The sequence below is a fragment of the Phycodurus eques genome, chromosome 2 (assembly GCF_024500275.1).
Source record: "Phycodurus eques isolate BA_2022a chromosome 2, UOR_Pequ_1.1, whole genome shotgun sequence".
Taxonomy (NCBI): domain Eukaryota; kingdom Metazoa; phylum Chordata; class Actinopteri; order Syngnathiformes; family Syngnathidae; genus Phycodurus; species Phycodurus eques.
Window position 1 is genome coordinate 1,194,965 of NC_084526.1, and position 16,924 is coordinate 1,211,888.

The 16,924-nt window shown below is 50.8% G+C and overlaps 2 protein-coding genes across 3 annotated transcripts; both read left to right on the forward strand.

Annotated features, from left to right (window-relative positions):
* The first annotated feature begins 1,799 nt into the window (after positions 1–1,799).
* Positions 1,800–4,490, forward strand: lins1 (lines homolog 1). The gene is made up of 6 exons (XM_061700442.1): positions 1,800–2,099; positions 2,174–2,263; positions 2,435–2,567; positions 2,645–3,181; positions 3,253–3,427; positions 3,676–4,490. The coding sequence occupies exons 1-6, from the start codon at positions 1,800–1,802 to the stop codon at positions 4,208–4,210; spliced, it is 1,770 nt and encodes a 589-aa protein (XP_061556426.1). The 3' UTR covers positions 4,211–4,490.
* Positions 4,491–5,055: 565 nt separating this feature from the next.
* Positions 5,056–16,763, forward strand: katnb1 (katanin p80 (WD repeat containing) subunit B 1). 2 transcript variants are annotated; one of them, XM_061704318.1, is made up of 20 exons: positions 5,056–5,164; positions 6,552–6,633; positions 6,756–6,886; positions 6,954–7,071; positions 8,093–8,193; positions 8,284–8,325; positions 8,396–8,479; positions 9,038–9,153; positions 9,234–9,302; positions 9,918–10,068; positions 10,712–10,917; positions 11,255–11,403; positions 11,478–11,528; positions 11,604–11,647; positions 12,584–12,772; positions 12,847–12,987; positions 14,034–14,110; positions 15,503–15,577; positions 15,819–15,938; positions 16,011–16,763. In XM_061704318.1, exons 2-20 carry the CDS (start codon positions 6,591–6,593, stop codon positions 16,168–16,170), a joined length of 2,067 nt encoding a protein of 688 aa, XP_061560302.1. In that variant the 5' UTR covers positions 5,056–5,164; positions 6,552–6,590; the 3' UTR covers positions 16,171–16,763. The 2 variants fall into 2 exon arrangements, with proteins under 2 accessions (XP_061560302.1, XP_061560312.1); XM_061704328.1 differs by lacking the exon at positions 16,011–16,763 and having other exon boundaries at positions 15,829–15,932.
* The last annotated feature ends 161 nt before the right edge of the window (positions 16,764–16,924 follow it).

The window sequence follows — 16,924 nt, forward strand, 5'->3', positions numbered from 1 at the left end:
AGTGCTGAATTGTAGCAAAGGTTTCCTGGCCGGCACGCCTCCCTCCGCCTGGAAAACCTCCGGCGTCGTGCTTTATTTGTGTGATGTGAATATTACGCAGAGGGGCGCCGCTTTGTCAGAAACGCTCGGGGATTTGGTCCTAAAAACAAAAACGACAAAGGTATTCTTTCGTCCTACAAAAGGGAATATATATATATATATATATATTTCTAAATATAAAGAGAGACAGCAACACTGCCGCGTAGCGGATGAAGGGAGGACCTTTTTTTTTTTTTTGATCCACAAACACACCTCCAAAAATTCACGAGCAAAACTAAATATTTACAGGTGATGAGTCATGATAAATGGACACACAACATTAAAAAGCACGTGTGAATCGCGGCTCTATTTGTGAATTTGAAAAGCGGGCAAATAATTTGTGGATTTGGAAAACACGTGCAAATAATTTTGAGACATCTCTCCCCATATTGCAACTTTGCCATTCGTTGTGTACGTGCTGCGCTCTCTCAGTTCTGTTTTGAAATTCCCCAAAAGAACAAAATGACGTTTCAGCATGAGATCATGTTGCCCCCCCCCAACATTTTGGACATAACAAAAACAAAAAGGAAGAACTGGAAGAAGCCTGTGATCTTGTGTTCAATTCAAAGAGATTACAAATTTAATAACAGCTGCAGTCTTGATTTGGCGCCCGAAAAAACCTTGCGTTGAGCAAGACAATTGCGAAGGATCTGCTTTTATGTTTGAATTTGAATTGAAAAAGAAACATTTCTTTATTTTCTTCCTTTAGTTTAGAATTTTTAAAAATGGGTTTAAATGTTTGATATTTTGTGCAGCACTTTGTTCATGTCGCCGTTGTTTTTTTCACATTTTCTTTCGGCAACCGTTTTATTTGTACCGCTTCTCCTCACGCGGGCCGCGGGCGTGCTGGAGCCCATCCCGCCTATCTTTGGGCGAGAGGCGGGCCACGCCCTGACGTGGTCGCCAGCCAATCGCAGTTGCATGTTCGTGACAATCAAAGGTGATTCTTCCTGGACTTCTGTCTCAACATATTCAACTGCCACCTTGGACCCTGGAGGCCATAAGAATGTACATTTTGTGATGAATGTGATGTTGCTCTTTGGGAAGTTTTTTTTAGTCGCAAATGTCGTTACTTTGAAAGACAAAAAAACCCTTTCTAAATCATTGCATTGAAGGAGTTTGGACTTTGGTGTATGTCTTTGGAGTTTGTAAAGAATAAGACGCCCTTTTTAAGAACTTCTTTCTCTGCTTGATAGTCTTAATTTGATTTTTTTTTTTAATGAAGCCCTCGCGTGTGTGTGTTGCTGTTATCTACCGTGAAGCTCGTCATACTGCTCCTGATGTACAGATTTAGAAATATTTAATGGGAAATTAAAAAGTGACTTCCGCATATGACGCGCTGCTTTGGTTTCGCTTTTTATTTTGCACCAATCTTGAAAATTACATTTATCTTGCCAAAAAGAAATGAATAGCAGGTCAGAGACTTTGTTAAGCTTTCAGTTGAGTTTGGAAGAGAAACAAAATGGAAAAAAAACAAAAAACTGTTGCATTAGGCTGTGACGTAACATTCGCATGTCACGTGGATTTCGCTTCCGTTCAACTTTATTAAACAGGTCAAAGTGGAAGAATCCTGCGATGCATGAAAATTGCTTTCTATACCTATATATATATATATATATATATTTTTTTTTTTTAATTTATTTTAAGAAAAAAAAGCTCAACTCTGCGTCTGGACGTGACGCTACTTCCGCCTCCGTCACGTGACGCCAGCCCCCGCCAAGATGGCCTCCGCCGGCGGTTCACTCATGGCCGTGCTCTCTGAGGTTTACGAGTGTTCAGTGAACGCCACTCGACCGAGCCGAACCCCCGAGGAGGTGGCGCGCGCCATCGTCAGCGGCGTGCGCGCGCACGAGACGGCGGGTCGCCACGGTAACGAGGCGGACGCCAGCTGCTTGGCGCTGACGCTGATCGGCCGGATGGTTGCCAGGGCGACGGCTCCCGCTCCGCACGGCCGCGTCGCCGGCTTCTACCGGGATGCGGTGGAGGTCCTGCTTCAGGACCTGGACGTGGTGTCTCAGATGGTGAGTCCCGCTCAGCGGCCCTCCTCGAGCCCAATGCCAACGCCAACGCTAATGCTAATGCCAACGTGCGGCAGGTGGCCAAGTTTGGCTGCGAAGAGCAAATGGTCAGCCACTTGGCCGCAAAGAGCGCCTCCGCCTGTGTCCTCTACCGACTGCAAGTATCCGTGAGTGCTCCTTGATTTCTGCGCTTTTTCTTGAGCTTTCCAAAACGTATCGTGCGTTTCGATAACATGTCGTTATTTTTTTGGGTTCACGCATTGAAGCTCGCAAGGGTGCGCGGGGGTGGTAGATTTGAAGCAGCTTCTCGATGATCGATGATGTGTGTGTGATGGCAGGGGGCGGTCAGTCCCGCGTGGCATCAGACATGCCAGCGGGCACTCCTCAGTTCGCCCGCCGGCCCCGAACTGGACGGCGTCTTGTGGTCGCTGACCTGGGTCCTCCAGAAACTTCTCCAGGACAAGCGTCCAGGTCAAACATCCCAGATCACAAACAAAGCCGCGCGCGCCGCCCGGAGCCAATGGTGACTTTTGTCTTTGATCCATCAGAACCGGTCAGGATGCTTCTGATGGCGTTCGACGCGAGCGTCAGCGCCTCGACGTCCAGGTTCCTTCCCGCGGACCGGAGCCGCCTCGGCGCGGCAGACACCTCCTGCCTCCTGCTGGACCTTCTCGAGCTTCTTACGGCGTCCGGTTCCGCGGCGCCCGCCGGCACGAGGGGTCCGAGGTTGACGTACATCCACGCCGCTGCGTTGATCGACGCCGTTAGCCGTGCGCCGCGCTACTTCGTCAGCAAGAGGGCGGCGCTCTTGCTAAAGCGGGCGGCGCTGCGGAAGGCCGGCGAGGACTGGCTGGGGGCGTCCGGAGAGAACGCCGCCTCGGACGCCTCGGACGTCGGCGTTCTAGCCGCCGCGGTGTCGGATGCGCTGGCGGCCGGTTGGTTGACGAGCGTCCGCGTGGAGTCGGCGCGGTTTTTCGGCGGGACGAGCGCCGCCGGAGGGGGCGCGGGAGACCCGGTGATGCTGCGCGCCCTCGGCCTGCTCGTCATCAAGAGCGTCCAGCATCGCGTCGTGTCCGCCGCCGCAGGCGAGTACCCCAAAATGAAACACAAATCACAAACGTTACAATTCCGACCGTAGCGCGCGTCCGGTGTTCAGGTGCCGCCGAGGCCGGTGGGCATCTGGGTTCCCTGTGGCGTTTCCTGCGCGAGAAGGGCGTGCGGCCGACGGACACCGATCACGACTGCGGCGTCCTCCCGCTGCTGTTCGGCGAGCAGGATGACGACATGATGGAGGCCGCCAAAGCCGCGCTCGTCGTCTTCCTCCATCTCAGGTACGTGCGGCAAAAACTCGTCTCCCCAAGTAGCAAGATTCAAACGCATCAGCGTAGCACGGGGGCAAGCGTTTTTCCGAAAAAGCACATTTCGTGCAAAAAGTCACTCATGACTTGCACCAAAATCATTTGGGAAAAGTCCTCATTTCTAGATGGCGAGGCCTGCCTCAGTATTCGGGTCCGGCCCGCGTGAGGTCAAAAGTCTGAAATGAAACGCGCCACGTGACGCGTGCCCTGTGCCCCGGCAGAGACGACTGGCGCCCGGACGACTCCGCGCCCGTCCGAGCGTCCTGCGTCGCCGGCTGCAACCCGCACTGCCACTTCCTGTTCCTGCTCGGCGCCGTCTCGGCGGACCACCGCATCCTGCTGGACTTCCTCATCTCCACGGAAACCTGCTTCCTGGACTACCTGGTGCGCTACCTGCGCTACCTGAGGACCGACCGGCGGGGATTCGCCGCCTCGTGCCGGCGGCTGGACGCCGGCGGCCGCTCCGCCTCCGGCGCGGCAGCGCCGCCTCCGGCTCCGGCTCCGGCTCCCTCCGGGGGTTGCCGCCTCGTGGACTACGAAGATTCGGACGAAGAGGCGAGCGGAGACTCCCCGGGTTCGGAGCGGTTGCGCTCCAACGCGGGGGCGAGCGATGACACGCTGGCTTGGGCGCTGGGCTGCCTGGTGCGACTGCGCCGCATGCTGGCGAGGCTGCAGAGCAAGAACCTTTTTCCGTACAAGGCAGACTCGCTCCTCAAACTCTTAATGCAAGCAATACAACTGCTTAACGCCGGCTGACGGACTCGGCGCTTCGTATTAGAGGGCAATAATTCCTCGTTGCGTCCGCAACTGATCAATCGTCAATTTGGTTGAACTTGACATTGTCCGAATCCTCGCAACAGAAAATGTTTTCCGATTTCTGCAGCCCTCCATGTTTGCAGACTGATTGTCTTTGTGTTTGAAAAGAATGATTGACATTTGCTGATTTTCTGACGGATGTTACAGACCAAACCGAGAACACAATCATCATCAATTTATGTCAATTTGAAATCGTGTCCTGTTTTTCAATAAAAGTGTAACAAATGTAACAATCACCCAATTGAAGAAAGATGAAGACGTTAATGAGGTAATTTTCATTTTCAGCTGAGGCTTTGCACTTCACAAAACCAAATAGTACATTCTGTAGAGTAAGCTCCGATTTACAAACGATATTATCCAAGCTATAGCTACAGATATCGTGACACCCACAATCTTAAATATGAAGACCAGCTACGCCAGCGCGCTGTAGCCGTCCGGCTAACCGACGTGCCTACGTAGCGGCCATGTTGGAGAGGTCGACCTTTCCACAAGGCAATGCGTGGACACTGAAATTACGTCGGAACTTGCTCGTTTCCGATTTTCATGAGGGTAGCTACTATTGTTACTGTTTTGTCAACGCTAAAAAACGTATGCTAGCAATACACAACATTTGGAAAGAAAAAAAAAACAGCAAAAATATTTATGGTTTCCTTATTCTCCGGCGTTTTATGCCACTGCATGCAGCGCCGGCATCCTTTCGGTCTTTCGGTTTTCTTGCCGTCCACACGCGTGAGATGCGAAGACGACCTTTGACCTCCCTAGCTCAGCGTCACCGTCTCTGTGCGACGTCATCGAAAATGGACAGTTGCTAAGATGCGCACGCGCGTCCATTTGTCAACATCATCATGACCGGCTGGCTGCTGAATGGCGACAACTTGGGCTTGAGTTGAGCAGGTAAAGCAAACTTTTGAGCCTCTTCGCTGTCCGTGCTTAGGCTGCTAAAGAGCTAGCCGCCGCCGAGTTGTCGAGTGTTTGGCTGCGCTCGCTGTCGTCGTTTTTGTTGGTGAAGCTGTTCGACGTCCTTTCGCCCGAGTCCACTCGATTGTGTCCGAAGACGCGCTGGCTCATTTTTCAGCTTGTCATCGATCTATTCGGCAAGCTTCAGCTGCTAGTTTGACATTGAACGCGTGCAGGTGTGCAGCCTCACCTTCACGTAGGCTTGGTCCACATAAATGGATTTTTCAAATATCGGAAGATGTTTTGACCTGTTCCAGACGCCACCCCGAAAGAAACTAAGCTTGGCTCGACGTGTGCTCCGAGAATCTAAACACTATCTAAATCTAAACACCACGAACACACAAAGATTCGGTTGGGCTGTTACGGTTCAACTGGCTCCCGATTCCGGTTGAGGCCGTTGGGGCAACGTTAGACCAGTAATCTTGTTCTGCATGGCTGCAGATTCGTCACAGGGGAGCAATGTTGCAAAGATTCCCCCCCCCCCCGCCCTCGCCCCCAAAAAAGCCTTTACATCAAAATAGAGGAGCGTTACACGAAAAATGAGCGGCCCACAAAGTTTGGAAAAATGGTCTGCCCGGAAGTCAATGTAAATGACCAGGAAACTTGCGACCGAAACAGGTTGGTAAAAAAAAAAAAAAAGATTGCACGGTATTATAACGAGATGATTTTACTGTACATTGCTATAAAAATGCCAACAATCGATTCTTTTAGCAAAGTTACATTTATTCGAAAAATTCAATCCCTCCGTCTGCGCCATTCTTTCGCCGAAGACGCAATGCATTGTGGTATATCGCGACTCGGTCGTTCGCTACGTTTTGCAATGCTTTGTGGGAAATTTTGCGTTCGCGATACAGGGCACTGAATTTGACCACTAAGCATTCGGACACCGCTACAAAAAGGCCGACGCACTATATAATGGTATAGAGTCATTTCGGACGCAGCCGTTGAGTCTTTGGTTGAAAAATGCTCGCCTGTTTCTTCACCCATCAGGTCCGTTATACACTGCATACATTTATAGCCTAAATTGGAAAATAAATTCATCAGTTAATGTTCTGCCTGTAATTAGTTGGATTAAGTGTAATGGGACCAAAATTTAAAAAAAAGATTTTTTTTTTAAGCAACTACATTCAAATTAAAAATAAATTGTCCAATGAATCAGTTATTATGTTTTTGTAGTTGTTTTTTGCCAACTCGGTTTTGTCTTAAAAAAAAAAACACATATCGGGCAGACCCTTGTGTTAGCATGGAGCTAGTTTACTTTTGTAAGGCAAAATTCTGTGGTCCCGTTTCCCAAATGTAAAATGGCTGCCTCTGCCCAAAAAAGGTGGCGAAGCGGACGGCGGCTGACAGGTGGAGTCTCATCATGGCGGCGGCCGGCGGCGCCACCAAGATGTCGTGGCGACTGCGTGAGTGGCACTTCCAGTTTACTCTCCGACGACACGTCACCATGACAACAACACGTGTGGTTTGGACCCAGAACTTACGCTTTGTGTGTGTGCGTGTGTCGCGTGAATGCGCACGCGTGCAGAGGAGTTCGAGGCTCACGCCGGTCGCGTTTGCTGCGTGGCGTTGGGCAAAAGCACCGGCCGCCTCCTGGCGAGCGGCGGCGAAGATTGCAGAGTCAACATCTGGTCCGTCAGCAAGGCCAACTGCATCATGGTACTTCCCGCGCTCCGTCGCCGTCCAGCGCCGCCCGGCGGTCACGTGCGTATACGTGTGTGCGCAGAGTCTGTGCGGCCACAGGAAGGCGGTGGAGTGCGTCCACTTCAACGTGTCCGAGGAGCAGCTGGTGACCGGGTCGCAGTCCGGATCCATACGAGTGTGGGACCTGGAGGCCGCCAAGAGTCAGCATTTCCTGCTATAGCACGCGCCACACTACGCTTGCAAATCACCGTTCTTTGAATAACACATCGGTCGCTTGATTTATTTTTCGGTCAATTCATCGATGAATTGGATCAAAACCTTTTTTAACGTTTCAAATTGGCGGTGCTGAAAATGCACAAACACAAATTACGACTCAGTTCCTTGACTTGGTTTGACCGCGACACTCATCCAGTCGTCCCTTGTCAGACGCCTTGCCAAATGCGGTGTGAAAGGGGCCTTCAGTCATCCCGATAAGTTACACTTGTGACACTAAAGGTGGACGAGAAGCAGCTAAGTATGCGGCACACCGAGCGACAAGCCATGCTAATTGCTAAGCTAACGTGAACTATTGACGAGCGAAACGGCAGAAGTTCGTAGGTGTGCGGTCCGCGTGTCACACAACTCTGGCTGGAAGCGCGTTACAGCGGAGAGCCACCGGAACAGCAAATTAGCAGATCAATTCATAAGCGTCGAGAGCGGAAAGAATGGAACAGCTGTGCGGGAAGCACAGCTGTTCCCTTGGACCCGCTCTAGACGCCCGAGTCCAATGTGGACACGCAACGGCGCGCTCGTCCGACCTAGTCGTCGTCAAAAGATGACAAACGTCGCAATTGTTCGACAAAAGCGAACGGCAGACAAAGGAGCAGAAAACTGTCGGATTGATGCTTTCCAAATGAGAAACGGAAGAAAATATTGACTCCGGTCGCACAAAATCCTTGAAATTGCCACCAAATGCGTCATGACGAGTCCTACGTGAAGGGCGGCGCTTGCTTCCGTCAACGCGACGCCTCGCGGCCGTGCGCGTGTCGTCACGGGCGCGTTCCGTCCACAGTACAAGCCGCATTTGTTTTTGGAACGTGAACGACTCTAAAAAGATCGGATGGAACACAAATATCCAAATTGGGCATCATGCCCTGCAGTGTGAACGCAGCATTGGACATGCTTTGAACCCTGCTCTGTGTGTGTGTGTGTGTGTGTGTGTGTGTGTGTGTATGCGTGCAGTGTTGCGAACTCTGACGGGACACAAATCCAACATCACCAGTTTTGGTTTCCATCCTTTTGGAGACTTTTTGGCATCCGGCTCCACCGACACAAACATCAAGGTGTGTGCGTTTTGTGTGTTCTCGTGTGTGTGTGTGTTAGCTAATGTCATGTGACCGTGTTCCATGCGACGTGACCACGGACGACGTCAGATGTGGGACGTGCGGCGGAAAGGTCCCATCTACAGGTACAAGGTAATAGGGCGACGCCTTCGTTCGCTCTCGTTGGTGGCTTTGAGGTCACGTGACTGGCAGCGTCTTACAGGGTCACACGGCGGCCGTCCGGAGTTTGGCCTTCAGCCCGGACGGGAAGTGGTTGGCGTCGGCCGGCGACGACTGCACCGTCAAGGTGGAGTTGACGTCTCGTTGAGTATAGCTGCTCATTTGTCAGAAAACAACCCCCCGAATCTTTGATGTCCTTTGGCAATTGAGGGTTCAGTGTCTTGCCCAAGGACACTTCGGCAGATACCTTTGTGTTAGTTTACAGTTGCTTTAGTTGCAAATTAAGCAAGAGGAGAAAATCCCGTACATCCCGCCAAAATAATCGGCATCTTCAGAAAACCTGTTGCAAAACATCAAAGTTGATTTGGCACGCATAACCGTGAAGACGTTTTGGCATGAAAAGTTTGAAGGAGGTTTCTGGAGTGTTTTTTTTTTTTCTTTCTTCGAAGCAATTCAAGCCTTTTGAGAGAGAGAATTATTCAAATGCGCATCTCAGTCAAATGGATTTTCCAAAAGGAATTTCAGTGACCACGTCTTTACCGTGACCGATAAGGAAGTGACCCCGAATGCATTCCTCACATCTACAGTAGTGACTTGAAAAAGCAAGCGAAAAGAAGTCACTGATGAAGATGAATTTTGGGAAGGTTTCCTCAGAGAAGCTCGTAAACTTTCTTGTGCGACGCAGCTGTGGGACCTGAAGCAGGCCAAGACCATCACCGAGTTCACGGCGCACACGTCCGCCGTCAACGCCATCCAGTTCCACCCCAACGAGTACCTGCTGGCCTCGGGCGGCGCCGACAGGTGCTGCGACCTCGCCGCGACCTTGCAACAGGCGACGGTTTCATGCATGAACCATCGCGTGCCCTCTGCTGTGTGCGCAGGTGGGTGAGGCTGTGGGATCTGGAGAAGTTCTGCCAGGTGGGGGCGCTGCAGGACACGGGCGCCATCAGGTGAGTCGTGATGACCGTAGCGTATATTGGCGTTTGGATAAAACGTCATTTATTTCAGAAATAGTCGTCGAAGGCGAACGTCCGCGTTCACTTCCGGTTTAGTCCCATAGACGTTTCAACTCACTTTGTCTTCTCGTAAAGGGCACCGCAACTCTTTTCATGCGTGTAAAATGGAGGAAAAGCCTAGAGGTACCTTTTTAGCAGTCTCACAATCAAAAGGTTGCTTCACTAAAAAACAAATATGAGTTCGAGATTACACCTCTGATAAGCGGAAGAAAATGGATGGATGGCCACGGCTGCTCAAATGGAATGAACGATTGAAGAATGTTAAGTTCAGGCCTGATTGGTCCCTCAATTCAAACTCAAAGACAAGGCAGCGATTTTTCTTTTTTCTCAAGTGACCCAGTAAGACTACGGTGTTGAATGCGACGCGGGCACAAATTTGGACGCACCTAACGTTTATGCTGGTGCACCCGAGAAGAAAAAGTCCAACCGGTGCAGAAATGGGAGTCTGCTAACACCTGGCCACATGGCAACCTGAGCGGGGGAAGCTTCGCCTCCAACTGCTTCGTGTCCGGCCCGGAATAATAATCGGATGAACGTTGGCGTTTCCAGGTGTGTGCTGTTTAGCGCCGACGGCGGCTGTCTGTTCAGCGGCCACGCCGACGTCCTTGGCGTCTGCGCGTGGGAACCCGACCGCTGGCTCGACGCGGTGACGGTGGGCTGGGGACGGGTCTGTGACCTCACGCTCTGCAACCAGCAGCTGGTACGTAATCGCTCAAACGCGATGTTGACGTCGCGTACGTCACCATCGATCACGTATGGAGAAGGAGCGACGTCGTACCGTGGATGCCGTGATCAAATGCGCTAAAAGTAAAAGGGGCCGCGTTCACCCCACTTCGAACTCATATGGGCCGGACCAGAATAGTCTATATGTAACGACTACGTGTCCTTTTCAAATCTGCAGCAGAAGGTGTTCAAGTCATCAGCTACTCCTCTTTTGTTCTCCGCTCGGGGCGATGGTCGCTCGTAGTTTTAACGATTTTATTCCTCGCCAGACTGACGAGGAGTCGTTACCAGTAAGCTGTTTTTGCATCTCCTCTGCAGAATTTCTCTTTGCGATGTGAATTCGTCATAAAAAGGAGGGGGGGGGAAAAACCAAAAAACATTTGAAAGTTGGGGAAAGAGATTCCAGAGTAGACTCCCTGATGTTTAGCCAGTCTTCCCTTGTGTGTGTAAGTAAGTCGCGTAATGTATCCAAAGATGAACGAAAAACACAGAAACATAAACAATACTCGGAAGCTTTTTACCGAGGCGGCCACACGGTTAGTTAGGCGCCGTACCCCGGCGACATCTACTTCCGTGTGATGTCTTTCTCCAAGAGCGACCACGTGTGGTTTTTGTGTCAGATCGGCGCGTCTCACCAGCTGAGCGGCGTGGCGACGCACGTGGTGGACCTGAAGCGTGTCAAGACGAGCGCCACCGCCTCTGATCACGACGCCGCGGCAGTTGTGCCGGGAAGGGCGGCGCCGCGGTCGCCATCCGCCGACCCCAAAGCGGGCGCGCTACGCCGCAGCTACGAGCGCCCCGCCGCCGCGTGCCCGCCATCTCAAGGGTGAGACGAGCAGCACATGTCACAGAATCGTGTCAAGTGACGGTCATGTGACCTTGTCATCATCGGCGTTGGGGTGTAACAAATTACAGATAACGAGACGATGTATTTTAATGACAAACTGGATGTAATTGTAACCCATTACATTACTGGCCTGGGGGGAAAATGTGTAATTAAATGATTAAAATTTCAGTTACCTTTGGAAAAATAGCTGCAAAAGTCCGACTTTTTCAACAGGGTACATTTTTTCAACTACACTTCCAAAGTCATCTTCCCGACACTTGTCATAATGTCATGTGATGTGTCATTCCGATATCATGACATGCGATGATGTCATCAGCCTCAAGCAGAGCGCCGAAGCGGAGAGGCGGAGTCCCGAAGGAGAGAGGCGGAGCCCGAGCGAGGACGAGGCGGACGAGAAAGTTTCGTCGGCTGAAATCCACAATGCGCAAGACTACCGGGAAATCTTCCAGCCCCGCAACGCCATATGTACGCGTCGCAAGCTGACGCCGTGCCGTGACCTCAAGCGGCGATGTGACGTTTCTCACCGTTTTTGTGTTCAGCTCGGACACCTCCCAGGATGTCGGAGCCTTTTCCTGCGCCGCCCGAGGACGGTGAGTCCGGAAGCGTGACATCGTCGTCGTCCTGCCACGTCGTCGTCTGACCGCTGACGTCTTTCTCCTCCGCAGAACGGCCCCTCGACAACGCACCGCTTTTTCCCGAGCAGCGGCCGGTCAGTGAACGCGACATCATCCTAGCTCTGGGCGATGTGGCGAAAAAATGATCGATTTTGTTTCATTATCGTCTTATCTCAATTGTTATCACAATATTTTTGCCGCGCCGCTGACGTTCGCGGAACTACCCGCAGCTTTGCTCGTTAAAATGCCGCATCAACTTGGCACCAGGAACTGAAAGGTTTTCTCGCTCTTTGCATCAAAATTCCGATGGTGGCAGCAAGGCCGTCCGTGTCTGTGGGTGCGCGCGCTCGTGTGCGTTTTTGGAGGACGGAATCAGGAAACGCCACCAACAACTTTAGAATGCAAACAGATTGAATCCCGTTTGCCGCAATCACGCTTTTAAAACAACATTATGGGCAGTCGTGTCTGTTTCCCCCAAGCCCGGCATCCATCCGCCACTCTCTCACGTTTACACTTCAACGACGCTAATATTGAAGTTATCGGTTCATCTTGACGTCATTCCGTAACCTGTTTGGGGTCTATTACCAAGTAATGGATACGGCTAAGCTAATGTTCTTTTTGTACTGTGGACAAGTGATATTCCTGCCACTTGGCAGCTGCTGAAAGTCAGTAAAAAAAAAAAAGTGACCGTGTTTTCCCGTCATCTTTGGAGGATAACTCCCAAGTTGTGGCCGGCGTCCATTTCACTACCCTCAGTTACGCGTTGAGCTCCGCGTTCGGTCGTCACGTTTACTTAGAAAACTTGCAAACAAAAGCGGAGCAGGAAACGGTTGACTCCGATTAGCTGCTATCACGCACATTCCCGTCATGTTTAATCGCGTAAATACGTACACAGCTGGTCACCGTGATCGGCCGAATATTTTTCACGACCACTAATTGTGACCGTTGAATCGCCCAGCCTTGCGTCATCCTCGTCAACGTGTGTGCGGCTTCTGTGTGTGTGTGTGTGTGCGTGTGTGTACGTGTGACAGGGTTCTCCGTCAGCCCTGCCCACTCCCGTCCAGAGGGTGGAGCCGACAGTGGTCGCCTGTGTGAAACGCCCCGCCCCCTCTGCCGTGGGCCAGGTTTTCCCCACTAGCGAGCAGGCCCCCGTGCCACCGCAAATCTTCCCGATCGGCAGGAACGAGCCGACGGGCCTCGACGTGGCGGACTTCCTTTCGGTGAGGCCTCCATCTTTGTGGTTTTCTTGTGTTGTGTACGTGTTGCCGACATTGTGTGTTTGTGTTTTCTCCAGGGCCGTCGTTGTGGCGTCCTGAACGAAAACGAGGTTTTGAATCACATCCACAACGGTCACGCCACCATGTGCGTCATGCTCAGCAACCGACGCAAGAACCTGCAAAGTGTTAGAGACGTGTGGGCCCGCCAGGGGATCAAGGTTGGACTTATGCTAACAATGCTACTGATTCTGTATTATTGCAAGAACCATCCAGCAAAAGAAAAGCAGCTTCCAACGTGTTCAAACAATACTTCTTTGATCTTTTTTAAGAGAGAGAGAGAGAGAGACGACGCTGGTGCGTTTCGGCGGCCGCTTCTCCCTCCAGAAGCGTTTTTCTCTTATGAGTCTAAAATGGCTTACTTTAACCAGGATCCCTCGCTGTAAAAGCGTAAATCCACGCCGGCCGGCGACATCCACCTCCTTCCTAGCCAGATAGCTAGCTGCTAGCTGGCTAGCTCTCATCAATCATCTGCCACGATGTGTCGAATGGCGCTTGCACAATGTTTTCCTGTTCCTTCTGCTATGGTCGCCTTCCGGTCTCTACGTTCATCTGTGATCCACGATCAGCTGCAGGATTTGGTAGCTACTGTACAACTGCGCATCTGTGCGGTATGCGCAGGGAGTCAAAATGGTGTCGGCCATAAATACAGGATCAACATCAGTGACATATTTTGTATTTTTTTTCAAGTAAATACGGTGTCGCAGTAGTTGTGGCTCTTGTCAGAATGAATGAGATTCTAAGATTCATTCCGATGAGAATCCACAGAAAACCCACTCACTGAAGCCACTTACCCAACATCAAATATGACATTTTACGTCTGGGGCGCAAAAAAGCTCGTGGAGCGCTTGTCTAAATGACCCCCATAGCTTATGTCCGATCGAAGGTCTCGTCTGGCTCGGTCATAAAGGAACGATGCGTCCTCTGCTCTTCACTCCAAGCCACTTGTGCCTCTTCCGTCGTTTCGGCACGCTTGTAAAATGCAAATTGGCCCTGCGCCGTCCCCACTGGTTGTACTCGCTGTTGTTCGTCACCGCCGCACATCTCGGATGTGTTTTATGTTCCACGTGGGGCCTTCTTGCCAACGAGATGCCTTCACATCTCAAGGGGGCTACCCAGAAATTGAAAGGCAGCCTCTTGAGTCGTTAGTTACAAACGTGAGGCTGGCAGAAACTAATGGTATTTGCTTCTGGTCTTTTCTCCTCAGAGCGCTCTGGACGCCGCAGTCTCCATGAATGACCTGTCCATCGTCGTGGACGTCCTCAACATTATCAACTTGCAGCCGTCAGTCACACGCACGCGCACTGCTAGCCTAATAGCATCATTGCCTCAGCTGTCGCTTTTTCGGAACACGCACGACAGGAAAAACGTTAACTTTGCTTTTGATTGTTGAAAATGACTTGGGCAGTTATGCTATTAGGCTAACATTATGTGAATGTGATTTTGGGGGGCGGGGGTGCAATTTTTTTTTTTTTTTTTCCCACTTCGTCCATCCATCCCTTTTCTTGCGGCCGGGTCGTGGGGGGGGGCTCAAGCACGGAAACCCGGGCTTCCCTCTCCCCGGCCCCTTTCGTTCCGGCCGGCCGAGATGTGCAAAGCTTCACCGGGGAGGCGCCTGGGAGAAATCCTAAAGGCCTCTTTATACTCCCACGCTCGCCCCCATTGCATCACGTGACCGACGAATTGGCCCGCGCGGCCCCTCTGCAAAAATGGTTGCCGCGCGTAGAATGGCGCAGAGACCAACTCTCGCCGTATTGTTACCCATCTTGACATAACGTCACGATGCGATGCAATTGACAAGTCCTAAAATGTACCTTATGGAAGGGATATTTTCCACACAAACCTCACAATTTGTACTGTATATTTGGCGTTAATCCAAGATTATCATCAACGATAAAAGATGGGCGAATACCCATACCAGCCTTATTTCAAGGTATCTGGTACTTGTGAAGGCTGCCGAGAGCAGCCACCGATACTTAGGGCAAAAAAAATCTGACATAGTCCTCCTCGCCAGGAGTTGGCGCTATACTGCGGCGGTTTGGCACGTTGGTGAATCATCATGTATGTCAGAAAGAGAGAGAATTTGATGCCCCCAATTATGAGATGGAGTAAAAGTATGAATCAGAATCATCTTCATGTGCCAAGTATGTCAAAAACAAGAAATTTGGCTCCGGTGGTTGGAGCCACTCCAGTACGACAACTGACGGACGGTCAATTGACAGAATACATTTGAGACGTAGACATAAAAAACACAGTCACTGAGCAATAAAAGGTTACCAGTAATGTGGTAATGCGGGTACCATTTATTTTTTACTTTTTTGACAACTGTGCAAAAAGATGCAGAATCCTCTAGCAATTGGAGCAGTTTGAAATGAGTAATAGAACAATAGTCCGGTGCAATGACCGTTGTGCAAAGGGCCCAGAGACTTCAAGCAATGTATGTCGTTTAAAGTGACTAGTGGTACGATAATCTGTGACAATGTCGATTGTGCACACATATATATATATATATACACATATATACATATATATATATATACACATATATATATATATATATATATGTGTGCGTGCGTGTGTGTGTGAAAGTCGACTTATCGACTCGACTTTCATCACCTTAGTGTTGGCTGCAAAGACTCTGATATCCTCCGTGTGTGTGTGTGTTGGCGTGTTCAGGTCGCTATGGAAACTGGACGTGTGCGCGACGAGTCTTCCTCAGATTGATAAACTGCTGCAAAGTAAATATGAAAGGTCAGTGGTTTGTGTTTGTGTGTGTGTGCATGTGTAACGTGTTTGTTAAATATGTCGACGTGTGTTACGTGTACATGCGTGTGTGTGTTTGAACGTGAATGTGTTGGTTTTGTGTTGAATGTGTTTTTGAAATGTGTCTGTGTAATGTACGTGTGTGTGTGTTTGTTGTTAAAGCGTGCGTGCGTGTTTAATGTGCACACCTGTAGTTCGATCTACGCGTAACTTTGCGCGCGCTTGTCAGCTACCTGCAGTGCGGCTGCACATCCCTGAAGATCATCATGAAATATTTCTGGCCGCTCATCTGGGACACGCTGAGGGCGGGGCCCTCGTCGGTGGGCGTGGATGTCACGCGAGAGGAGCGGTGAGCGAGCGGCCGCGTGACCTGTCCGGTGACCCCGAGCGTGATCTCTGACCCCGCCTCCGCCCCCTTTAGGCAGCAGAAGTGCCGCGTGTGCTGCAAGCGTCTGCAGAACATTAACAACGTGGTGAAGAGCAAAGCGGCGCAGGTGGGCAGGCACGGCTGCGCCTTCGGGGAGCTGCGGATCCTCATGGCGCCGCTCGACCAACAGCCGTCCCCGAACTACTATATGTAGAAACACCGTGTATCCTCACCTATATAGTGAGTCTGGGAAGCTGGTAGAATGTGGGCATGATACGAATTCAGGAATAGGATTTTTTCGATAGTGTGCTCCAGAGAAAATCCCCTTGTCGTGATTAGGGAGTCGCAGTGGCGTGCACAAGGGGGCCACAGTGTATACCCCCCCCGCCCCCGACAGCTGTAACTGCGTTGGCAATCATTTATCATTCCTGAATCACGAACATACGCATCTTTACATCGTGGAAAATATAGTGAGTTTTTCCCCCATCCACTGTGTGAAAAATCCCAATGTCGTGGTTCGGGTTAACGATTCCCAACGCGGTCCATGTCGTCGACACATCAATGCAGTTTGACGCATTTTGGAAATAAAGCATTGAAGAGGACTTTGCACTGTGGTTATGTGTACGTGTGTCAACGCAATTTCATTTTTTATGTTTTGATCTGGTCTTCTTCTGGTGTCCATATACATCGTGTCAGCTATTCCGTTTATATAATGGCCGGCCGGTGCTCGGTGCATTTCTCTCTCTCTCTCTCTCTCTCTCTCTCTCTCTCCGTGTCGTTGAGTGCGAGGTCCTTTGCTGTGCAGGTGCCACCTAACAGAGGGCAGAGGGCATCCAAGGAGGTGCCCCATGGTCTGGGCTTCTGTGCCCCACGGTCTGGGGTTCAGTGAGGTCTGAGGTTCTGTGCCACAAAGGTAACCCCATCTTTTCATGTTTTGGACTACAGATGGAAATTAGCTTTCTGCTAAG